The sequence below is a fragment of the Arvicanthis niloticus genome, chromosome 14 (assembly GCF_011762505.2).
Source record: "Arvicanthis niloticus isolate mArvNil1 chromosome 14, mArvNil1.pat.X, whole genome shotgun sequence".
NCBI classification, from domain to species: Eukaryota; Metazoa; Chordata; class Mammalia; order Rodentia; family Muridae; genus Arvicanthis; species Arvicanthis niloticus.
In genome coordinates this window covers 49,250,991-49,271,674 of record NC_047671.1, presented here as the reverse complement: position 1 = coordinate 49,271,674, position 20,684 = coordinate 49,250,991, and the positions used below count along the sequence as shown (strand labels likewise).

At 41.6% G+C, this 20,684-nt stretch overlaps 1 protein-coding gene and 1 long non-coding RNA gene across 3 annotated transcripts in view; one reads left to right on the top strand and one right to left on the bottom strand.

Annotated features, from left to right (window-relative positions):
- Window positions 1–1,478: 1,478 nt before the first annotated feature.
- Window positions 1,479–8,437, bottom strand: LOC117719762 (uncharacterized). The gene is made up of 2 exons (XR_004608230.2): window positions 8,298–8,437; window positions 1,479–3,205 (listed from the first exon to the last, which is right to left on the bottom strand). It is a non-coding gene; the product is annotated as an uncharacterized LOC117719762 (long non-coding RNA).
- The window catches only part of Ndfip1 (Nedd4 family interacting protein 1), a 49,917-nt gene continuing 37,639 nt past the window's right edge, over window positions 8,407–20,684 (top strand). Inside the window, exon 1 of one of the 2 annotated variants that reach the window (XM_034518039.2) lies at window positions 8,407–8,711. In XM_034518039.2, the coding sequence (XP_034373930.1) occupies window positions 8,649–8,711 (63 nt within the window). In that variant the 5' untranslated portion in view covers window positions 8,407–8,648. The remainder of the gene's footprint in view (window positions 8,712–20,684) is intronic. The other variant, XM_034518040.2, reaches the window with a different exon arrangement.

Below are 20,684 nucleotides of genomic sequence, written 5' to 3'. Positions count from 1 at the left end.
TGTGTAGTCCTGGCTGTCCTGGAACTCACTCTGTAGACCAGGCTGGCCTCGAACTCAGAAATCCATCTGCCTCTGCCTCCCAAGTGCTGGGATTAAAGGCGTGCGCCACCACGCCTTTAATTGCTCCGCAACCAAGGCAACTCTTATAAGACCAACATTTAATTGGGGCTGGCTTACAGGTTCAGAGGTTCAATCCATTATCATCAAGGCAGGAGCATGGCAGCATCCAGGCAGGCATGGTGCAGGGGGAGCTGAGAGTTCAACATCTTCATCTGAAGGCTGCTAGCAGAATACTGGCTTCCAGGAAGCTAGGATGAGGGTCTTAAAGCCCAGATCCACAGTGATACACCTACTCCAACAGGGCCACACCCTGGGCCAAGGATATACAAACCATCACAGTAACTAACATGCACATGTCATGTATATATGGTAGACTTCCCCCAGGGAATGAGGAGTTGTCATAGAGGTGGCTTGGGGTTCAGTTTGCAATAACTTTCTCTGCTAAATCAGAGTTTTAAAAAGCAGATTAGGTAGGGGTGATTATCTGGATGAGAATGTCCCCCATATGCTCAGTTAATAGAACTGTTTAGGAAGGATTGGGAGGTGTGGCCTTGTTGGAGTAGGTGTGTCATTGGAGGTGGGCTTTCGGGTTTCAAAAGGCCATGCCAGGCCTGCAACTTGTGGATCAGGATGTAGAGCTCTTAAATATTTCTCCAGCATCATGTCTGCCTTCATGGTGCTATGCTCTCCGTCATAATAATAGTATAACAAACCTCTGAAACAGTAAGCAAGCCCTCAAGTAAATGCTTTCTTTTAATAGTTGCTTTGGAGCCTGGCAGTGGTGGCACACGCCTTTAATCTCAGCATTTGGGAGGCAGAGGGTCATGATAGGCTCAGCTGAAGGCCCAGAGATTAAGTTGGCAGTTTGTGATCTGTGACTCCTATGACGCATGCTCCAGAAAGCACACCTGTTGTGTGGGGAGGCAATGTACCCTATGGTGTCAGGCACTTTTCCTTTTATATGATTCACATAAGGGCATTACATTATTTGTTTGGTGATGAGCTCACAGGCCTGGTGCTTCATGACATGGTTTTTGTTGTGTCCATGTATGCTTGATGTAAATGGGTGAGTTCACAGGTGGTGATGTTTCATTGGCATCAATAAATTGTCAGCCTGTGTCTCATGGTCTGTGCGGGCAGATGGTGATTGTTCACATGCAAAACTAGGTGCCAAGTCATTCTGCCTTCCTACTTGCACAGTTTTTAAAAATGGAGTCACTTAGCATGAGGCATAGCCTAGGAGCTTCTGACTTCTACAATGAGGAGTAACTTAGAGCAAAAACACAGCCAGATCTCCACACCTATCGCTGTGACTTCCCCTCATAAAAGAGTCACGTTGGCTACTTTCACAGCAGCTTGTATCTGATATTTCACGAAATAATCAGTTTGAAATAACTGTGAGCACTGTATGCCAGAAGCACAGAACATATACAACGTTGGAATTTATTGATTAACAATAAAATTAAGACTGTATGATGGTTCCAATGGCAGTAATTTGTCAGATAGTCCTTCTTTCAATAGCCATGAATACAGAATCTTTTATTCCAATATTTTAAAATTCTCTCTCTCTCTCTCTCTCTCTCTCTCTATATATATATATATATATATATATATATATATATATATGATGTGATGTGTGTGCACGTGCATACTTGTCCATATACACATCCAGGTCAGCAGGAAACTTGCAAGAGTTGGTTCTCTCCATCTATCATGTGGGTTCCAAGGATTGAACTCAGGTCATCGGGCTTGGCAGCAAGTGCCTTTACCTGCTAAACCCTCTCAATGACCCTTTTATTTTAATCTTAATTACTAATTGTAACTCTCAGATGGTAATTTTCTATCTATGCATCTACCTATGTATCTGTGTGTGTGTATGTATGTATGTATGTATGTATGTATGTATGTATCTATCTATCTATCTACCTACCTACCTACCTACCTACCTATCTATCAGTTATAGAAAGGTCACAAAGAGTTAAGAAGATAAAGAGTTACAAAAGGCCTGAGACCAAAGTTCGGAAACTGACAGGGATGATGGAGTCTGGATAAGACAATGAACCCAGCTGGGCAGCAGAAGGAGCTAGAGAAGCTGCTAGCTGCTGGCCATAAGGTTAGGTGTTAGGTAAGAGTTGAGCTGCAGGGGCCAAGTGAAGCACAGAGCAGAAGCAGGTTTGGATGAGTACTTCTCAGATAGATGGAAGGTCAAGATGGGTGGGCAGCAATTTGAGTAGGCCACATCAAAGTGGGTCCAAGTCAAGTTGAAGCTCCTGGGGTAGTTGAGAGGTCTCTGCCTGTCTGCCCCTTGCTGCATGCACAGGGTGGTCAGATGACAGGTGAGTGGGTGCCATCGCCACCACGATACTATCAGTTCACTCCTTTACTGGGTCCAGATGAGAGAGTCACACACTTTCCTTGGTTTGGTGTGCCCAATTAGTTCTTGGGCTTTTTTTTTTTCAACTTTATTTGACATTTAGCAGGTTAGTTATCATCCACATAGATAACATCTGTAGTTTTTTTTTTTCTAATGTGATAACAGGCATGTAAGTTACCAATGTGTAGAGCTTGTTTGGTGAATCCTCATCCTCATTACGTTTTCTGGACAAATGTACTCAGATGCAATAGAGAACATTCCTTATTCCCTTGGCCCAGATGGCTTTATTGAGCCTGGTGTCAATGTGCACATCTGGAGTTCCCTTCTCTTTCATGGCAAATTTCCAGACTTCTTTGAGTGCCCAAGGAGTACACTTCTTGAAGTCCACTCCATGGATGCACTTGTGAATGTTGATGCTGTCTTCTGTGGTCACCACCTTGTTGATGGCAGAAGGGTCAATGGTTCCATTGCAGGAACCATTCTGCCAGGCTCAAGTTGGAAAGGACAAGTACGGGGGATTGTGGGAAGAAAAGTCACGTTGAGTTCTTAGGCTTTTAATACATACATTTGTCCCTAAAATCTCATTTCACACAGATAAGTTTATAGGGAACATTCTACTCCCAGGACTAAGTCATATATCAGTGTGTGCTATGTGGGTAGTGCCAGACAGATGGTATGGTTCACATGTCCACTCAGGTGCAGTCATCCCACATCTTCAAAATAGAGTCAACTGCTGCGTGTAGGATGGACTCTCTCAGGGCAAGGCACAGTCTGGATTAAAAAAAAAAAAAAATCACTGTTTTACACAACATAGAATATCTTTGGGCATGGCACAGCCAGAACCCTACATAATCCTCATTTAAACACTTATATTTTTGGCTGGGAATATGGTTATGGGAATATGGTTATGGGAATCTGATAAGATACCTGCAGTGCAAGCCCAAGAACGGGAATTCAGATCTCCAGCACTTAGGTAGAAGCTGGGTGTGGGCCTGTGCATCTGTAACTCTAGTACTGGCAAGGGAAGGTAGGTGGAGACAGGGGGATTCTGTGGCTTGCTGGCTAGCCAATCTAGCCCAGATAACAAGCTTTAGGTTCAGTGAAAGAGTCAGTCTCAAAAAACATGGTGAAGAGCAGTGGAAGAGGATACTGGAAGGCAGACGCTGGCCTTGCGTGTGTTCCTGGGCAAGTTCAAGTCTGGGTATGTAAGTGTGAGGGATCACTCAGAGCCAGGTATGCTGGTGAATATCTGTAATCTTAGCGCCCAGGGTGGAGGCAGGAGGATTTATGTGAATTCAAAACCAGCCTGGGTTACACAGTGAGTTTCAGGTCAGCCAAATTGACACTGGAGCTGGACAATGCACATTTGCAGTATCAAGTGTGGCAACCCATATGGTCCAATTAGATCATTATCCCTGGGATGCAGGAACACTCAGACTTAAAGTATATATATGGTGGGATGGAGAGATGGTTCAGTGGTTAAGAGCACTTGTTCTTGCAAAGGACCTGAGTTTGTAGTGCTGGCTCACAGCGGCCATCTCTATCTCCATTCCCAGGGGGATTCAGTGCACTCTTCTTACCTGCATGGACACAAGGCACATGTGTAGTACACAGACATACATGTGACCAAAACACTCACAAGCACAAGACAGATGAATATAAAGCATATACTTTGTTTAAGACAAAGAAGTTAGCCTAGCATATTTATAATGTTTCTCTCTTTTTTTTTGTATTTGTAATTGAATACTAGTGATCATTCATGGAAGAAACTTTTCCCTTGGTCTTGGTGTTATCTCTTGTTTCATTCATCTCGGGGTCACTATCAATAATGTAATCAACTAGGCCTCTAATTGGATTCCAAATCTATGGTGTATTTGTAACATTTATAACCTTTTGTTTGGTTTTTGAGACAGGCTCTGGTTATCAGTTTGCACTGGCTTTGGAGTGGTGACCCTTTGCTTCGGCCCTTTGTTCAAGTTCTGGTTACAGGCATGTGCCACCATGCCTGACTCAATACAACTACACTGGGAATGGTGTTTGGACAACATTTAAACCTTAGCAACAGCTATGCCAGTTTGCTTGTTAACATCCACGGCTGTGTTTGTGATCCAACGGTAGGTAGCACAGAATGTACATAGAGTATCTGTGACAGCCAGCTTATGGTCCTCAGAGCCTGGAATAGTTATTATCTGTCCCTTTACATAAAGGGCCGGTGGCTAAGCTCTGTGCTGAGCTAAGTAAGCTTTTGTGCAGGCATACTCATGACTTAGTGTGCTCTCCCCTCTCCCATTGCAGAGAAGCCTGCTCCTCATTTAAAACTCTTCCTTTTCAGTCATTACCTAACTATCCCACCTGGTCACATAACTCTCTTCACTGTTCCTCAGCTCAGCAGGGCTGCAATTAAGTCGTTCTCTCTCTCTGTCTGTCTCTCTGTCTGTCTCTCTCTCTCTCTCTCTCTCTCTCTCTCTCTCTCTCTCTCTCTCTCTCTGTGTGTGTGTGTCTGTCTGTCTGTCTGTCTAGGGATTAAACTCATGCTACAAAGGTACTCCATTACTGAGCTGTAACCTTAGCTCCAACTTGGAATTTACATTAAACATAATCTTCGATGTGTGCTTATTATCTACTCTATTTCACTGCAAAGACCCAAAGGTTGGCCCTCAGTGCCCTGTATTTGTTTGCATGCACTGAGCAGCGCTCACATTTTTTTGTTGTTGTTGTTGTTTTTCGAGACAGGGTTTCTCTGTGTAGCCCTGGCTGTCCTGGAACTCACTCTGTAGACCAGGCTGGCCTCGAACTCAGAAATCCGCCTGCCTCTGCCTCCCAAGTGCTGGGATTAAGGGCGTGTGCCACCAACACCCGGCAGCGCTCACATTTTAAGTCAGGCAGACTTGAACCTTCACTTTGTTCCCTATCCCTCCCTAGCTGAACAAGTGCTATGGTTATCTGCTGAGTGCATCTGGTTATCTGCTGAGTGCATTTGTTATGAAGGTTAGGAAGATGGTGTATGATAGTGTCCATGACCCAGGACATGCTTTACAACAGCAGTGGTCACCAGTGGCTAACTTCTTTATCTGGAATATGAAGAAATTACCTTTGCCCTTAAGAAAACTCATGGCGAGGCAGTGTGACTAAAAGGAAGCACTCAGCCAGGAGAAGTGAAATGGCTGGTTCAGCTGGAGCTCTGTATGAGTAGCCTCAGCAGCTCAAAGGAGACGCTGGACTCCTGAAGCTTTGAACAAACTGAACAGACACTTGACTACGTAGGGAGCTGAGCGCTGCCTAGGTCAAGCCTCCTATGCATATAGAAGGCCACATCTATTTCAGATATTTTACATAAGAGAAGGAAAGCAATGCAGACATGATCTACACTCTCACTTCTCCATAATGTTTCCTTTCTCTCCTAGGACAGATGATTCTGCACCAGCAAGTCACATAAAGAATGTTGTGCCTGGAAAATATTACTGTGGCTCTCTGGAGAAATAAGTTTCTAAGTGCAGCAATCTGAAATTAATAACTTTCCTAGTGGAAGTTCTTTTGACAACATCTGGAGATGAAGCCGGGTGCAGTTTTCTCAGCCTTAGATTACCCTCCCTGTTTGCTTAGTGTGCACCAGGGTGGGTCCGCAGGACCAGCAATGCAGCCTCCCGCCCCACTGACTGCAGGCCTCTGCAGCTTCAACTCCCAGTGCTGGGGGAGGGCCTCCTACCTGGAGACACCCATACTTTTCTTTGTGTTGGTTTGATGTCATTGGAAAGTCAGGGGGAGAGAAAAAAAGTCTTCTAATTTCCAGTTTAGATATGCATTGAATCAAGACAAATAATCTTGATTTGTGTGTTAAAAGCTTAGGAATCTCAGAGGGAAAAAAAAATACAGAGACCAAAATATTGTTGTTAGTCAAAAAACTATGGTTCAGGGTTTTAAAAAAAATAGAATTTGGAAGGAGAATTAGAAATAAAGGATTTTCTTTGGCTTTTTGAGAGCAAGTCCTGTGAGAAAGGCTCTTGTTTATATGATTTTTATATATTGGACTCATAAGCAAGCAGCATAAAGATATTAAGGGAAACATAAGAGATGGACGACAGCAACTCCTCCTTCAGAAACAGCCGGCAAGGTGGTGGCAGTTGTTGTAACAGCCGTATGTGACAGGACAGACAGAAGCTTTTTTATTCTTTCTTACTTATAAATTTAGACAGAGTAGCCTGATTTCTATTTTCCACTGATGAGACATGCTTTTAAATTTCAAATCAGACTCCTCCCCCTTTCCTTATATAAGACCACATGGAAGGACATTGTGTTTGTCTGGTCCGCTGTAGCAACTAACATCTAAAGTTTGTCCTTCTGGGTTTGACACGCTGCTCAGAGTCAGAGTGCTTGCCTGGCAAGCACAAGGCACTGGCTTCAGTTCCCAGCACTGAAGAGGAAAAGGAAAGAGAAGAAAGGAAAGGAGCGAGCAGCCTAGCCGACATCCTAGCGTATCGTATCCCCAAGTTTATCTCCTCTCTCACTTATCTCTAAACGTATCTCTACGCTCTGCAGGTAAACAGTCAATGCTGATACTTAGAAACAGAGCTAAGTAGGGGCTTGGGTATGGAAACATAGACTGAAAAATAGTCACATCTAGATGTTATTCCAATTTAACTAAAACATGTATTTTGTGTGTCTGGGTGTTTCTCTGCATGACTGTGCACCATGTGCCTGCAGGGCTCTGAGAGGCTAAAAGAGGACTCAGATCTCCTCAGACTAGAGTTACAAAACAGATGGTTGTGAGCCACCATGTGGGTGCTAGGGATTGACCCTGGGTCCCCTGGATAAGCAGCTTGTGCTCTTAACAGCTGAGCCGTCTCTCCAGCTCTATAGAATTTTCCCCCTCTGAGACAGGGTTTCTCTATGTAGCCCTGGCTGCCCTTAACTCAAAGTTCTGACTCCCGAGTGCTATGGGTGCCACTATTGCCTGTTTTTTTTTTTTTTTTTTTTTATTATAATGTGTTCCTATATATGAACATCTTAGGGTAGTTCAAAGCAGCTATGTTTTTTTTTTTAAATAGAACTAATACACAAAGATATATCTAAAGTTAAAAAATTAGAGGCTAAGATAGCCCTACTGTTATAATCAACTGCAGAATGCTAACTTGGAAAAACGATGAAAAAGAAACAGAGATTGTAACATGCTTTAAGGAGTGAGTGAAGGATTCTTCCTAGTCCCTCATTCACGATGGATATGTGCTCAGCAGTGATTCTAGATCGCTAGATAGGATAAAAAGAAACAGCCCCGGCCTGCAATATAACCATACTCTATGGAAGACAAACAGTCTGGCTCAACAGAGCTTATAATTTAAACCGTGTGATAATTGTTAAGAAAACTGGCTTAATAGGTTTGCATTCCAACTTTTCCCCTCATCGGCTCAGCATCAGTGAGTAAAATAGTGAATCCTCTTGCACAGCTGCTCATAGGAACTCCTACACCCAAGTGAGGAGAGCTCTGAGTTAGGCGAGGCTAGCTCTCTCTTACCATGGCCTCAGCACATGTTCCTGCTATCTAGATAAATCCTTCAAGCTTTGACTTTGATATCACTTCCTTGGAGAGTTTTGTTTCAGGTAATCTGGTTTCTGTATCAACAGAAAAAAACTACTAATCAGCCGCATACATTAGGCTCTAATAAAAATAACCTAGTCTCAAGATTTAGGGTCGGCAATTACTTTCTGTAAAGGGTAAGACACATTCTTTAGAGTTTGCAGGGCACACTAGAAGGAAGAGGCCATGTTACAATAAAACTTCATTTGAGGATATTTAAATGTCAAATGCACATACATCCTCAGGGCCTTGACTGGCGGGATGAGGGATGTGGCTGGCTGACCCCCTTACCTCTGAGGATAGCAGCTATGAAGGGAACCTTAACCCTTCAGGGAGGCGACTTCCGTGACTCCAGGAAAGCGGTGATGGGGGCGAGGAGCGCGGTAGGGCCCGGCGGGGCGGGGCAGAGTGCGGAGGGGGCGGGGCGGCGCAGCGTCATCGTCGTCGTCCCCGCCTCCTCCCCAGGGGCCGCGGCGGAGCCTCGGTGACGGCGCTCAGTGCCTGAGGAGAGCGTCTCAGCGTCGGCAGCGTCCAGCCACACGCCGCGGCGCTTACCTCTCGGCCTCCCGGCGACCCACCACCGCGGCGCCCGCGCCCGATCAGCTCTCTCGCTCGCCCTCCTTCCCTGAGGCCCGCTGCGCCATGGCCTTGGCGTTGGCGGCGCTGGCGGCCGTGGAGCCGGCCTGCGGCAGCGGGTACCAGCAGGTGAGAGGCCCCGCCCCGCCCTCCGCCGGCCACTCGACGCCGGGGCTTTGCAGGCCGCTTCGGGCCTGGGCCGGACCCCGGAGCCTGGGCCTGTCGCGGTTCGGGCCAGCCGGGCGGGACCTCGTTAACCCCGGTTCCCAGGTCGGGCGGGGCCCGGAGGCTGAACTCGTGGCGCTCTAAGGGGCTCGGTCCAAGAGGCATCAGTTTTTCCTTCTCTCAGCTTTGGTTTGATGTCATTGGAAAGTCAGGGGGTGAAAAAAAAATTTTTTAAGCTAAAAAGGTAAGGGAAATGGGTTCCGAAGAAAAGATCCTAATCACCGGTACCTCTGCCGACAGCTGTCCGCAGCGAGGTGCGATTACTCAGGGTTTCGGAGCCTCGTTTCTGTCCAAACCCATCCCCCTCGCACCCTTTAAAGATTGGAGTCAAAAAATGAAGCTAGAGAGGAGCCCGCAGCTTTCAATCGATTTGGAAGACGCGATGTTTGGCTAGAGAGGCCCCAAAATGTAGGGCTACGTGAGGCTGCAGGGCGTGTGCCTGGGTGTATTTTGCACGCTTAGAAATGACGTTTAAGCGATTTAATAGCATATCTAGGGAGGAAATATATCCAGATGATTGGGTTATTATCTACTGTGTGATTCTGTAAATTGAGGCCCTAGGGAAAAGAGATTTTTTCCCCCTCCCGGTGTGTGACTGGGTTTCCTCGGGAATTTAGAGATTTTTGCGGGGAGGGAGGTATTAATTAGGTATTAATCAAAAATATAACGTAATCGTGCTTCTGTTTTGTTAATTTCAAATGTTTTCAGTATTGCATACAAAAATGGCAATCCTGCTTTTTCGACATAAAATGGCGTGAATTAAGTGATCTACGTTTACTACGTTGTAGGAATAAAACCAGAACGATTAAATCGTGTTGCAGATTAACCCTGTCGTGGTCAGTTGCTGGTTTGTTTTGCTGTCTTCAGCGTTGTGTTGTAATCCGCCCTTCTTCCCGCCCCCGCCCCTGCCTCCGCCTCTGCTCGGACTCCTGAAATGACTAGTTAAGAATTTAGCCTCTTGGTTTCATAAACGCCCCAAATTGTGGCCATGCAGAATGATTTTTACGTCTTCACAGCCTTTATTCTATGACCTTGGATGGGACTCCGTGTGCTTCCCTGCTTTAATATTCGAGTCATAGATGTTTCTAGACTTTCATGACGTATTTACGACAACCCCCCCCCCCCTCCACCTTAGTGTCAGTCTTTTCATTCCTGTCTTGGATGGGCAGAAGAGCTGTGGCTTTTCTTTGTGCCGCCATCTTACTGAGCTACGGGGTAATGCTGGTTGACTGCTATAACACAGAAAATTTGTTAGAGTATTAAAATTATGCCTTCATTGTCTTAGTGTTTAGTAGCTTTTTAATTATGCAGAATTTAGGTGGTGTTAGAGACGGGCCATCTTTATATTGTTACTCTCAAAGTAATTTGCTGGGCATGATGGCTCATGTCTATAATCCTAGCAGTTGGGAGACTGAAGCAGGAAAATTGAAAGTTTAAGGCCAGCCTGCATTGCCAAATTAGTTGCAACCCAGCCTGAGATGCAGGAAGACCCTGCCACGACAACAGCAAAATAAATTTGAAAAAAGTAATCTTCAATAAAACATGAAAAAAATCTAAGAAGAAATTATAAAACATCAAAGGCAAAAAAGTCTAGCCAAACACAAATCTATTTCTAAAAGTTAATACATGGGCACATATTCTTATAGATTAGAGCTATGTAAATATACAAAAGTGTGGTCAGTGTGCATAGATAAGGAGTAATGGTGTTGATTGTGTACCAGTCACAGCAGACGTGGTTTACATCCATCTTCATTGAACCCTTACAACACTTTTATGAGTCAAGGTTTGTTCTCATTTTATAGATGGTAAAGTCAAGTCTCTAAGGGTCTCAGTGACTTACTCAAGTTCACAAAACACTCACCTATGTAAGAGGCTCATGGCCTAAATACAGGCTGTATCATTAGCAGATACATATGTATACATGCATATTATGTACTTATGAATGTAAGCAGGCACATCTTTATATATTCATGCAATTTCATGAGCTCCTAATTACACTTGGATGTATCCATAGTGTCAGCCATGTGCATTCACTTTCATGTGTTTTTTGTGCACATGTACAAAGGCACACAATCATTAGTAATACTGGATTTTCAAATCTCCTGGGGTTTTTTTTTTGTTTTTTGTTTTTTTTTTTTTGTTCAGTGTTGAAGGTAGGGCCTACAACATAGGCCCTTTCACTTTCTACGCAAACCCTGTACCACTGAACTATATCTGTAGCCCCTCTATCAGCTATTTTTAATGCCTGTGTGGCATGTAATTGTATGGCTGAGCCATGACTTAGTTACCTATTGGTAGTTCCTAAGAATATTTATAATTTAAAAATTGTAAATTTCAATAAGTTAAAACACTTATTGAAGTTTGTTATCCACATACCTGTAACTGTTCTTTTGTAGTGTGTAATCAGAGACTATACATATTTAAAAGGCTTTTGAATTATAGAATGCTGGTGAATTGTCCAGGCCACTTGATAGGAACATGCTACTCTTTAGACTGTCACATAAGGCTGTTGTGTCTTCTTTTGATCTGTTAATCTGAGGTGGTCCTCCAGCCAAGCGACTCTAATGGAAAGCCTTATGATCCATTCAGAATTACTAACACTGCTGGCTCCTTTGCTTTTATGGGTTTTTATTGGTGTATGCACAACTTGAATTTAGTATACTGACAGTTTACGGACAATACGGGCTTAGTTTCCCTGTAGCATGGTTTTCCCTCTTTTTTGCAGTTTTAACACTGAGACTATATCCAATATATATTGAATAGAGTTTCAAAAAGGTTTATGTATGCTTATTCACAGCTGTGGCTAGCTCAAGGAGGACATCAGTTACCGGTTATCCATTATCCTTATTGCAGTTGCAGTAGATTTTTGCCTCTATATCATGAATTTTGCTACCTTATGCCTGATATTTTGAGATACTTGAATTTTATATAAATGGATAGTGTTTCAATATACATTAAAAAACAAACCACAGAATGTGCAGTTTCAGACAGCTCATAGCCTGCTGAGGAAGTTGCTTATTTGCAGTTATCACCACTAAGTTTGTATAGTATTCCAGATGACATCATAAACTAGGCATGGGGACGATAGCTTTTGGGGTTAAATTCTCTGAATGTTCTGTAAGGGCATTTTGATAGATTAGGGAAATAATGTCATCTCTTTAACAGGCGAAACTATATTTGGTGAAGTCTTGATCTTAGAATGGCTAAGGAATGCCCATGTGCATGTTTGTTATAAAGTTTCAGAAGTTATAGTTGTATCTCAGGTTATCTCTTTTGTGTCTTGTCAGTTTTAAAGATTATTTGCTATTATTTGTGGCCAAATGGTTAGTTGTCAAAGAAAATATATGAAAGATCTTGAAGCAGGACACAGTGGTTGGTGCATTCATGTGATTTTGTGCTCTGGAGGCTGAGGTGGTAGGATGGTGGCCTCCAGGCCTGTCTGGATTACATAATGAAAGCCTGTCTTAAACAAACATAGGTACATTGTTTATAGAAGATAGATATCTTTGAAAAATTTGTTTAGATTGTATAAAACAAACAAAATATACCATATTAACTTTTTATCCCCTTTCCTCTTTTCTTGCTAGGGAGTAGCTGTGTGTTCTGCCATTGATTGAGCACCTCCCAGCCTAAGCATTTCTAAGTACAAAGTCTGCCCACATTAAGTGGATTCACATATGTATGAAATCAGCTCTGTGTCTAGTACTCATTAAACAATACTCCTCCTTGCTTGTTCTAGCCTCTCAACTAGACACCAGTGTAAGTGCAATTAGTTATTTCTCCTTTTTTCATAACTTTGTTTTTTCGTTGGCCTATCACCAATGCTCATCCAAATAGTAGGTGTCAGAATTTTTCTTTCTTTTTTTTAAATATTTATTTATTTTATGTATATGAGTACACTGTAGCTGTCTTTAGACACACCAAAAGAGGACATCAGTTCCCATTATATAGATGGTTGTGAGCCACCATGTGGTTGCTGGGAATTGAACTCAGGACCTCTGGAAGAGAAGTCAGTGCTCTTAACCACTAGGCCATCTTACCAGCCCCAGAATTTTTCTCTTAAGGCTGAACAATATTTTGTTGTATGTTTGTTTTGAGATGGAGTCTCTTATACCATGGCCTGACCTTATTTTACTTACACACACACACACACACACACACTCACACACACACTGAGACTGACCTTGAACTCCTGATCCTCCTCCTCCATACAAGCTGATGCCACCAGGCCTGCCTATGCTACATGTAAAAAATAAATTCATTTACTGATGGATATTTAGTCTTTGTGCATAATGCACTGAGAACATGGGTTTACTAATCTCTCTCTGTTCTTGATTTTGAGATTTATGAGAATTTACCCAGAAGTGGAATTCCTGGATAGTTTGGTAATCCTATTTTTAAATTTTCTTAGAACTGTTCTGTTCTAACATACTCATAGCAGCTACACCATCTTGCATTGTTGCATACACTGTATAAAGATTCCAGTTTCTTCATATTCTCAACAACAGTTTGATTTTTTTTTTTTTTTTCAGTACTAGGGATAGAAGCCAGGCCTTGTTCATGGTTGGCAAGCTCTACACCAGCCCTCTTCTGGTTTCTTGGTACTGACTATCTATTTGTTGGTTGTGAAGCTATCTCTTTTGCAGTATTGATTTCTGTTTCCTAAATGATTAGTTAAGTACAGTATATTGACTGTTTGTATATTGCCTTTGGAGAAATGGCTATTGCTATAATTGTTTTTCATATAGACTGGGCTGGAACTCTCTCTATATAGATCAGGCTAGCTTACAGAACTCTGTCTTTGTCACCCATAAATTGGTATTAAAGATGTGTACCACCATATGTGACCAGAAATTATTTCTTAATGGAATTATATTTTCAAATTTTTTGGGGGGGGTGGGAAGCTGGAGATAAGGTCAAACTGTGTAGTCCTAGCTGTTCTGGAACTTGCTATGTAGACCAGGCTGGCCTTGGACTCACTACCTGTCTCTGCTTCTAAGTTCTGGGATTATTAGTATTTCAGATACATTTAGGGTAGTGTGATAAACCTTATGGAAACCATCACCTGCATTCAGTAAATACCAATAAATAGCCATTATTATTTCATTTATATTCATATTATATTTTTGATCAACTATATAATTTTTTGGTTATTCTATTTTTTGTTTTGTTTTTGGTTTTTCGAGACGGGGTTTCTCTGTGTAGCCCTGGCTGTCCTGGAACTCACTCTGTAGACCAGGCTGGCCTCGAACTCAGAAATCCGCCTGCCTCTGCCTCCCAAGTGCTGGGATTAAAGGCGTGCACTACCACTGCCCGGCTATTATTTCTATTTTATGTTTGGAGACAATAGGATCTTATTACTTCCTGGAACTCTGTGTAGCTCAGGTTAGCCTGGAAATTGGAACAGTCCTCCTGCCTCAGTCTTTCAAGTGCTGGGGTTATAGGGATATATACCACTGTGCTGTTATTTCATGTACAAACATTTTATGTGAAATACAGAAAAGAATGATGACATATCAAGTAGATATGTTACATGGGGTTAGTATCATAAGAAATTTTATAAAAATCCTTTATTATGTTATTTTTTTGTGGATGTGGGCGAAGGTCAGAGGACAACCTTCAGGATCTGGTTTTCTCCTATTGTTCAGGTCCTGGAGGTGGAATTTAGGCTATTGGGCTTGGTGGCTAGTGCCATCTTGCCAGCCCTGAGAGTTCTTTTTAATCTGTTAGAAATATGGAAATAGTATTTGTAAATGTCAGGAACCACAGAACTGTGATTGTCCCATGTGTCTGAATTGGCCTACTCTTGGCAAGCCTTGTTTTCTGCATCATTTTTTCTGGCACTGATGGATTCTTGATCCATTCTTGCTTCTGGCTGCGTCCGCCAGACATCACTTGTTAAGGGAGAGTTAATTGGCTTCATCACTCTGTCTGTGCTCTGTAAACAGAACAGAACTTCCTGGTTTGGACAGAAGCCAAGACTCAGTTGCAGTGCCCTAGGGAATTCTGTTCTAAGGACTTTTCACTGCTGGTCCTGGACATAGATGTTTATTTCAAACATCAGTTACAATATACTATACCATATTAAGTTATAAAAATAAATCTTAACATGAGAATGACTTTGATGTTTTGCTTTAGACTGGGTTTCACTGTAGCACAGACAGACACCTTGAACTTGGGACCCTTGGGCTTTAGCTTTCACAATGGTGGGATTACAAAGGCTTTAAAATGAATCTTTGATTTATTTATTTTGATATTATTTTTGGATAAATACAACTGCTTTGTGAGAACCATATTCTTGTACAGGACTAAACCAATTAAGATTAAAAAATTACTTTAGTTGTAGATTAATGCTGAAAATAAGGTTGAAGATAGTCTTCTCCACCCTCAAGTCATTGTTGCCAATAAACTAGGCAACTGGTAAACATGTATCAGATCTATTGGGCTCTGCAAACCTTTTAGTGACAGTTGTTTCTGGTGGCTGGAGGTAGAAAAACAGTTTGTATTAATTCAAGAGTAGTGTTAGAACAAGTGTGATAGATATCACCTAGTACACCCTGCCAGTAAATTAGGCTCTCACCCAATATTCTGAATACATAATTTCTTTTTGGTTTGGCTTTTGTTTTTTGAGACAGGGTCTATAATAGTCCTTGCTGCCCTGGAACTTAGTATATAGACCAGGCTGGCTTCTAACTCAGAGATCCACCTGCCTCTGAAGTGCTGGGATTAAAGGTGTGCACCACCACACCAGGCTATGTATTCCTTATTTTGCCAACAATTTGAAGAGATGACTCAGTAAAAGTATCTGCAGTCATGAGAATCTGAGTTCTAATTGCTAGTACACATGCAAAGTGCAGGCTATCTTACGTGGCTTTACCGCCAGAGTTGGGAATGGAGACAGGAGGATCCCTAGGAGCTTGTTGGCCAGTCAGCCATGCTGATTCCATGAGCTCCAGGTTCAGTGAGAGATACTGCCTCAAAAGTAAAATGACAAATAGAAAATGAGAAAGACAGCTTCTATCCACTTTTGGCCTCCATTCATGGCTGAACATATCTGCTCAAAGACATGTACACAGCAAGACTTACTGCTTATGTGTTTGCTTGATTCTCTTCTGTGAAGGTCCTCTGCCCCTCTTCCATGCTGTGTGGAGAACTTACTGTGTGAGAGTGGTGGCACTCACAGTTCATATGGAAGGGGTGGGGCTAATACTGCAAGCAAAGTATTGGCATACATTATTTGCCATTTTTATAGGTGGGATATTTATTTCTTCTCCATTAACTTTATCATTATATCTCTATGGACTTATAAATATTTACAATTACTAGGGAACATAATTCCAGTACACTGTATAGTGCTGCCTTTGACCATTGGGAATTCTCAGTTGGTCCTGTGTCCTATACCTGGTTCCTTTGACATACCTACGTCTTTGTTTTAGTTTCATCTTTTCTTACACCATCTTAGAATGACTCGTGCTTCCCAAGAAATCCTGCTTCCTTTTTAGACAATGATACCAGAATCCAGATCTGCCCTAGATATTGTTAGTTCTAGGTCTTCTAAGGTAGCAAAGCCAGAAAATGCCTGTGCACTTGTTCTTTTAAGTGCTGGGTGTTGAACCCTTGCTCTTCTATGTGCTGTATGTGTGCCTTATCACTCAGTTATATCTTCAGCCCTATAAACAATATTGGCATAAATAAATTATCCAAAGCCAAGTTGACACTGTATCTCCAACTCTAGCTCAAGCATATGGATCATATCAGCGTATTCAGCTAATTTGTAAATTCCCACTTCAACAACTAGAAATTTGGCTCCTACCATTTAATATTTGTTTACTTAATTCTCTAGTTTAATTCTTTCAGTTTATTATTAACTCATATGCATGTGGAAAGCTCTTATTCTCCAGAAGACAGGGCACACACAAAGATGTCAACTACTAGGTTCTAGAGTTACTTTTCCCTACCCTCTTGAGAGAGGTGGCTTCCTGCATATATAAGGCATCATTTTGTCATGGTCTTCCCATCATCTTGCCAGTGAAATTGATTTTTTTTCATTTGGTTTTTGTTTTTTGTTTTTTGTTTTTCTTGAGACAGAGTCTCATGTAGCCTTGCCTGTCCTGGAACTCTCCATGTAGACCAGGCTGGCCTTGAACTCAGAGATCTGCCTGCTACCTGGGATTAAAATCATGCACTATGTTTGGCTTCATCTAAATGGATTTTTAATATTCATATATATTAAGATTCATTCTATGTTGTAAAGGTCTATAGATTTTACACTTCAGTGTCTGTTTTAAAATATTTTTTTCAAGAAAAATAGAGAATTTTCTCATGTTCCTATTAATGGTCATGTTTGCCTTTTCTATTTTTAAAAGGTACACACTTGTAGAGAATTTACTTATGTTGTCTTTGTAAATGTCTTGGGAAATTTTGTAGACTAGGGAACCAACAGTAATCCTCTTAGATTTTTCAAGTTGCCTTTGTGAGAGCTTTGTGTTATGGCATTCAAACGTCATATAAAATTTCTCCGTAATAATTACCCACCCTTTCTCTATGGTCCTATTGGGGATCTAAGCCAGGGCCTGCTCACGCTAGGCCAAGTGCTCTGCCGCTGAGCTCCATTCAGGTTTGAAGCTTGTGCTATATATAGATTTTAGTGTCTAGTTTCACCTTGGATCTTATCTAAAGGGGATAACTGAGGAGAATGTAAAGATTACTGAAATATTGAATTGGCAATAGTCCCTTCTGTCACAAGTAGCTATGAGATGCTAAGAACATTAACTTCTTCCTAGACTTTTATAAAGGAAGCTGGACGCATTTCATTTTGAGAGTTCCATCTTCATAGTTGATGTGTGTGTGTGTGTGTGTGTGTGTGTGTGTGTGTGTGTGTGTGTGTGTAGAAAGTAGAAACTAGTAGCTTTGATCAGAGAGATAGTGATAGTGTTATATTTCTTTAGTAAATTTTGTTACACACACACACACACACACACACACACACACACACACTTCCTCCATGCCAGATCAAACCCAGGGCCTTGTTGCCTACAAGGCAGACACTCAACCACTGAGTTAATTCCCAGCCCTGACTAATGCTGCTAAAGCAGACATAGGTAAGTTTATGGTGAAACATTACAAATTGGTGCATAGTTTCAGACATAGAAAATATTTTCTTTTTTAAAAAAAACTGCCCTTAAAAATAGGTATTCCCCTTAGTTGTCTAGTCTGTCAGTTTATGAATTAAAAATAATTATATGTATATATGCTATCTGTGTGTGGGTACCCACTGAGAACAGAAGAGTATTGGATCCCCTGGAGCTGGATACAGGTGCTGGAAACAGAACAGGAAATGCACTTAACCACAGAACAATCTCTGCAGCTCCCTAAACGCATCTTGTTGTTGTTTTTTAAATCAGCTATTGGTGTGTATGTGTTTGGAAGAAAGAGGACAGGGGATTCTCACATACTCCATGACGCATGTGTGACAGCTTTATGGAGTTGGTTCTCTTCTTCCACCTTTCTTGTGGCCCAGTCTGGCTTTGAGCTCATAGCTTTCAAATAGATTTAATCTAAATGATTTTAGATCTACGACTTTACATCTTAGTGACAATATTGAGATGAGAATCTCTGATTACATTGGAAAGTACCTCAGCAGTGGGTAGGCATATCTTCACTGATTTTTAGTGAGCTGGTAAAATTGTTTATCTAGCTATCTCTAATTAAGGCTGTTGGGGTTGGTCATGTGCTCTATGTATACAGAGCTGGTATAATTATTGTATCTAGCTGTCCCTAATTAAAGCTATCTTTTAGAGCTTAAAAAATCTTTTTCTAAGAAATGAACTTTTTCCTCTTTAAATATTTTAAATTTCAGACACTACAGTGACATCATAAAACAGTATTTAGTGATAAAGGAAAATACCCTGCACATTAAGTAGAGAACGTTATAGCTTGTATATCTCTGAAATATTCAAAGAATTCTGGGAATTTTTATTTCCTATGTGTTTTTCTTTATTAGACAAAATTTCTTCTCAGCATGTTATAATGTAGGAAAGGTATTTCTAAAAATCTTCCTGTACTGGTTTTATAAAAGCTTTATTCTTGTTTTAGAATATATAAAGTATGACTTTTTTTCTTTTGAGATGAGAGTTTCACTATGCATTTCCAGCTGACCTCAAATTCTCAAATCCTGTTATTTCAGCCTCCCAGGTGCTAAGATTATGAGGTTGTGTCACCATACCCACCTCAGTTTTACTTTTTATTTAGTGTTTTGTTTTTGTTGTGTTGGGAAATTCAGGGCCTTGTGAATTCCAAGAATTATGTTCTATTACACAACAGATAGCTTTCATTCAGTGTTTGTTAAGGTGAAACTTATAGATGCTGAATGAATTCAGTTCTGCATCAGATACATCTTTATTATTTATATGTGTGCACATATGCATGTGTAGGTCAGAGGACAACTTGTGGCCTCCGGAGAATCCAGCTCAGATCATCAGACATAGTAGCAGAAAATGCTGTCACTTGCTGAGCCAATTTGCCAGTCTTGAGGGCTGGTTTGGTATTTTTGCTTGTTTTAAGTGTCATTATCTTTTGAGTCTTTTGGGCTGGCCAGTTTCCTATAAGTCTGTCTGTTAGTATCCTCCGAGATGATGGGGGAAGAGATTGGGAAATCTCAGCATTTAGTATGCAAATCTTCCAACCATTTTTTTCTTGATGTCACCCATTTCCTTCCAATGTTTTAGCTGGGCATGCCTTTAATCTTAGCACACAGGAGAGACACAGGCAGGCAGATACTATGAGTTCAAGGCCATCCTAGTTTACATAATGAGTTCCAGGACAGCAAGGGCTACACAGAGAAACCCTGTCTTTAAAACAAAACAAGAACAAAAAACAAAAAAAGTCTAATATCTTCCCAAAGTGCCTTTTTATACTTTCCAAAGAATAGCACTTTTTTTGTATTGGGGATAGATGCTGTGCTCATACCTGATAGAGGAAGCTCATGCCTTCTAAAGGAGACCTGGGAGCTGCGGTGTTTAACTGTCCCTGCAACCCTCCCTTCTGTTTGCAAATCTTTTCAGCCCAGCTTATCAGTACCTTGTGTCACCAATTTCTGAGTTTTTGTCCATGTAAAACAGGTTGCTTGTTTTGTGTTCTGGTTTAAAATTCAGCTTTCCCCTCCCTGTCTGCTGAATCCATCTTACAGCTTTCAGGATTTTGATGTTACTTCTTCTGTTGTTTGGTTTTATAGGCTTTCTCTTTTTTGATTTGTTTGGTTTTTGTTAGAATCCCACTTTATACCCCTGGCCAGCCTAGAATTCATTGTATAGACCAGACCATTGTGGAATGTGCAGAAATCCACCTGCCTCTGTCTCCTGAGTGCTGAGATTAAAGGTATTCCTGGCCTTTGTTTTGTTTTGGTTTTGGTTTAAATGAATAGATTTATTAAGTATACATCAAGCAAAAGTAAAAGAATAAATAGCACGTGATACAGACAGAAGCAGGCATAGAACAAAAAACTATTAAATTGAGGGCTTATAAACGTTGACCAGAAATAACTGGGAAAACCAGTTGAGGCAGCCAGCTGGAGTTCTGTCTGGATTGAAAAGGACACTCAGGCAGAGCAGAATGTCCTCTCTAGTGAGGCTCCCAAGTGAAAGAACAAATAACAGCAGATAGATAACACCATCTAATCTGGTGCTTACAGCACCCAGCAGAAACCTGCTAGGGAAGTTGAGGCATTCTGCTGGAGTTCCTTGTTGAGCTTTCTTTTTATGGATGGGTTTTCATGGCATTTTTATTTGGGTGGCGGGGGGGGATAAACAGTAATACCCACTGTTGGAAATAGTTCACGTCTAGTCCTCAAGGGCGCAGTATCCCTACCTGTGGGCTGTT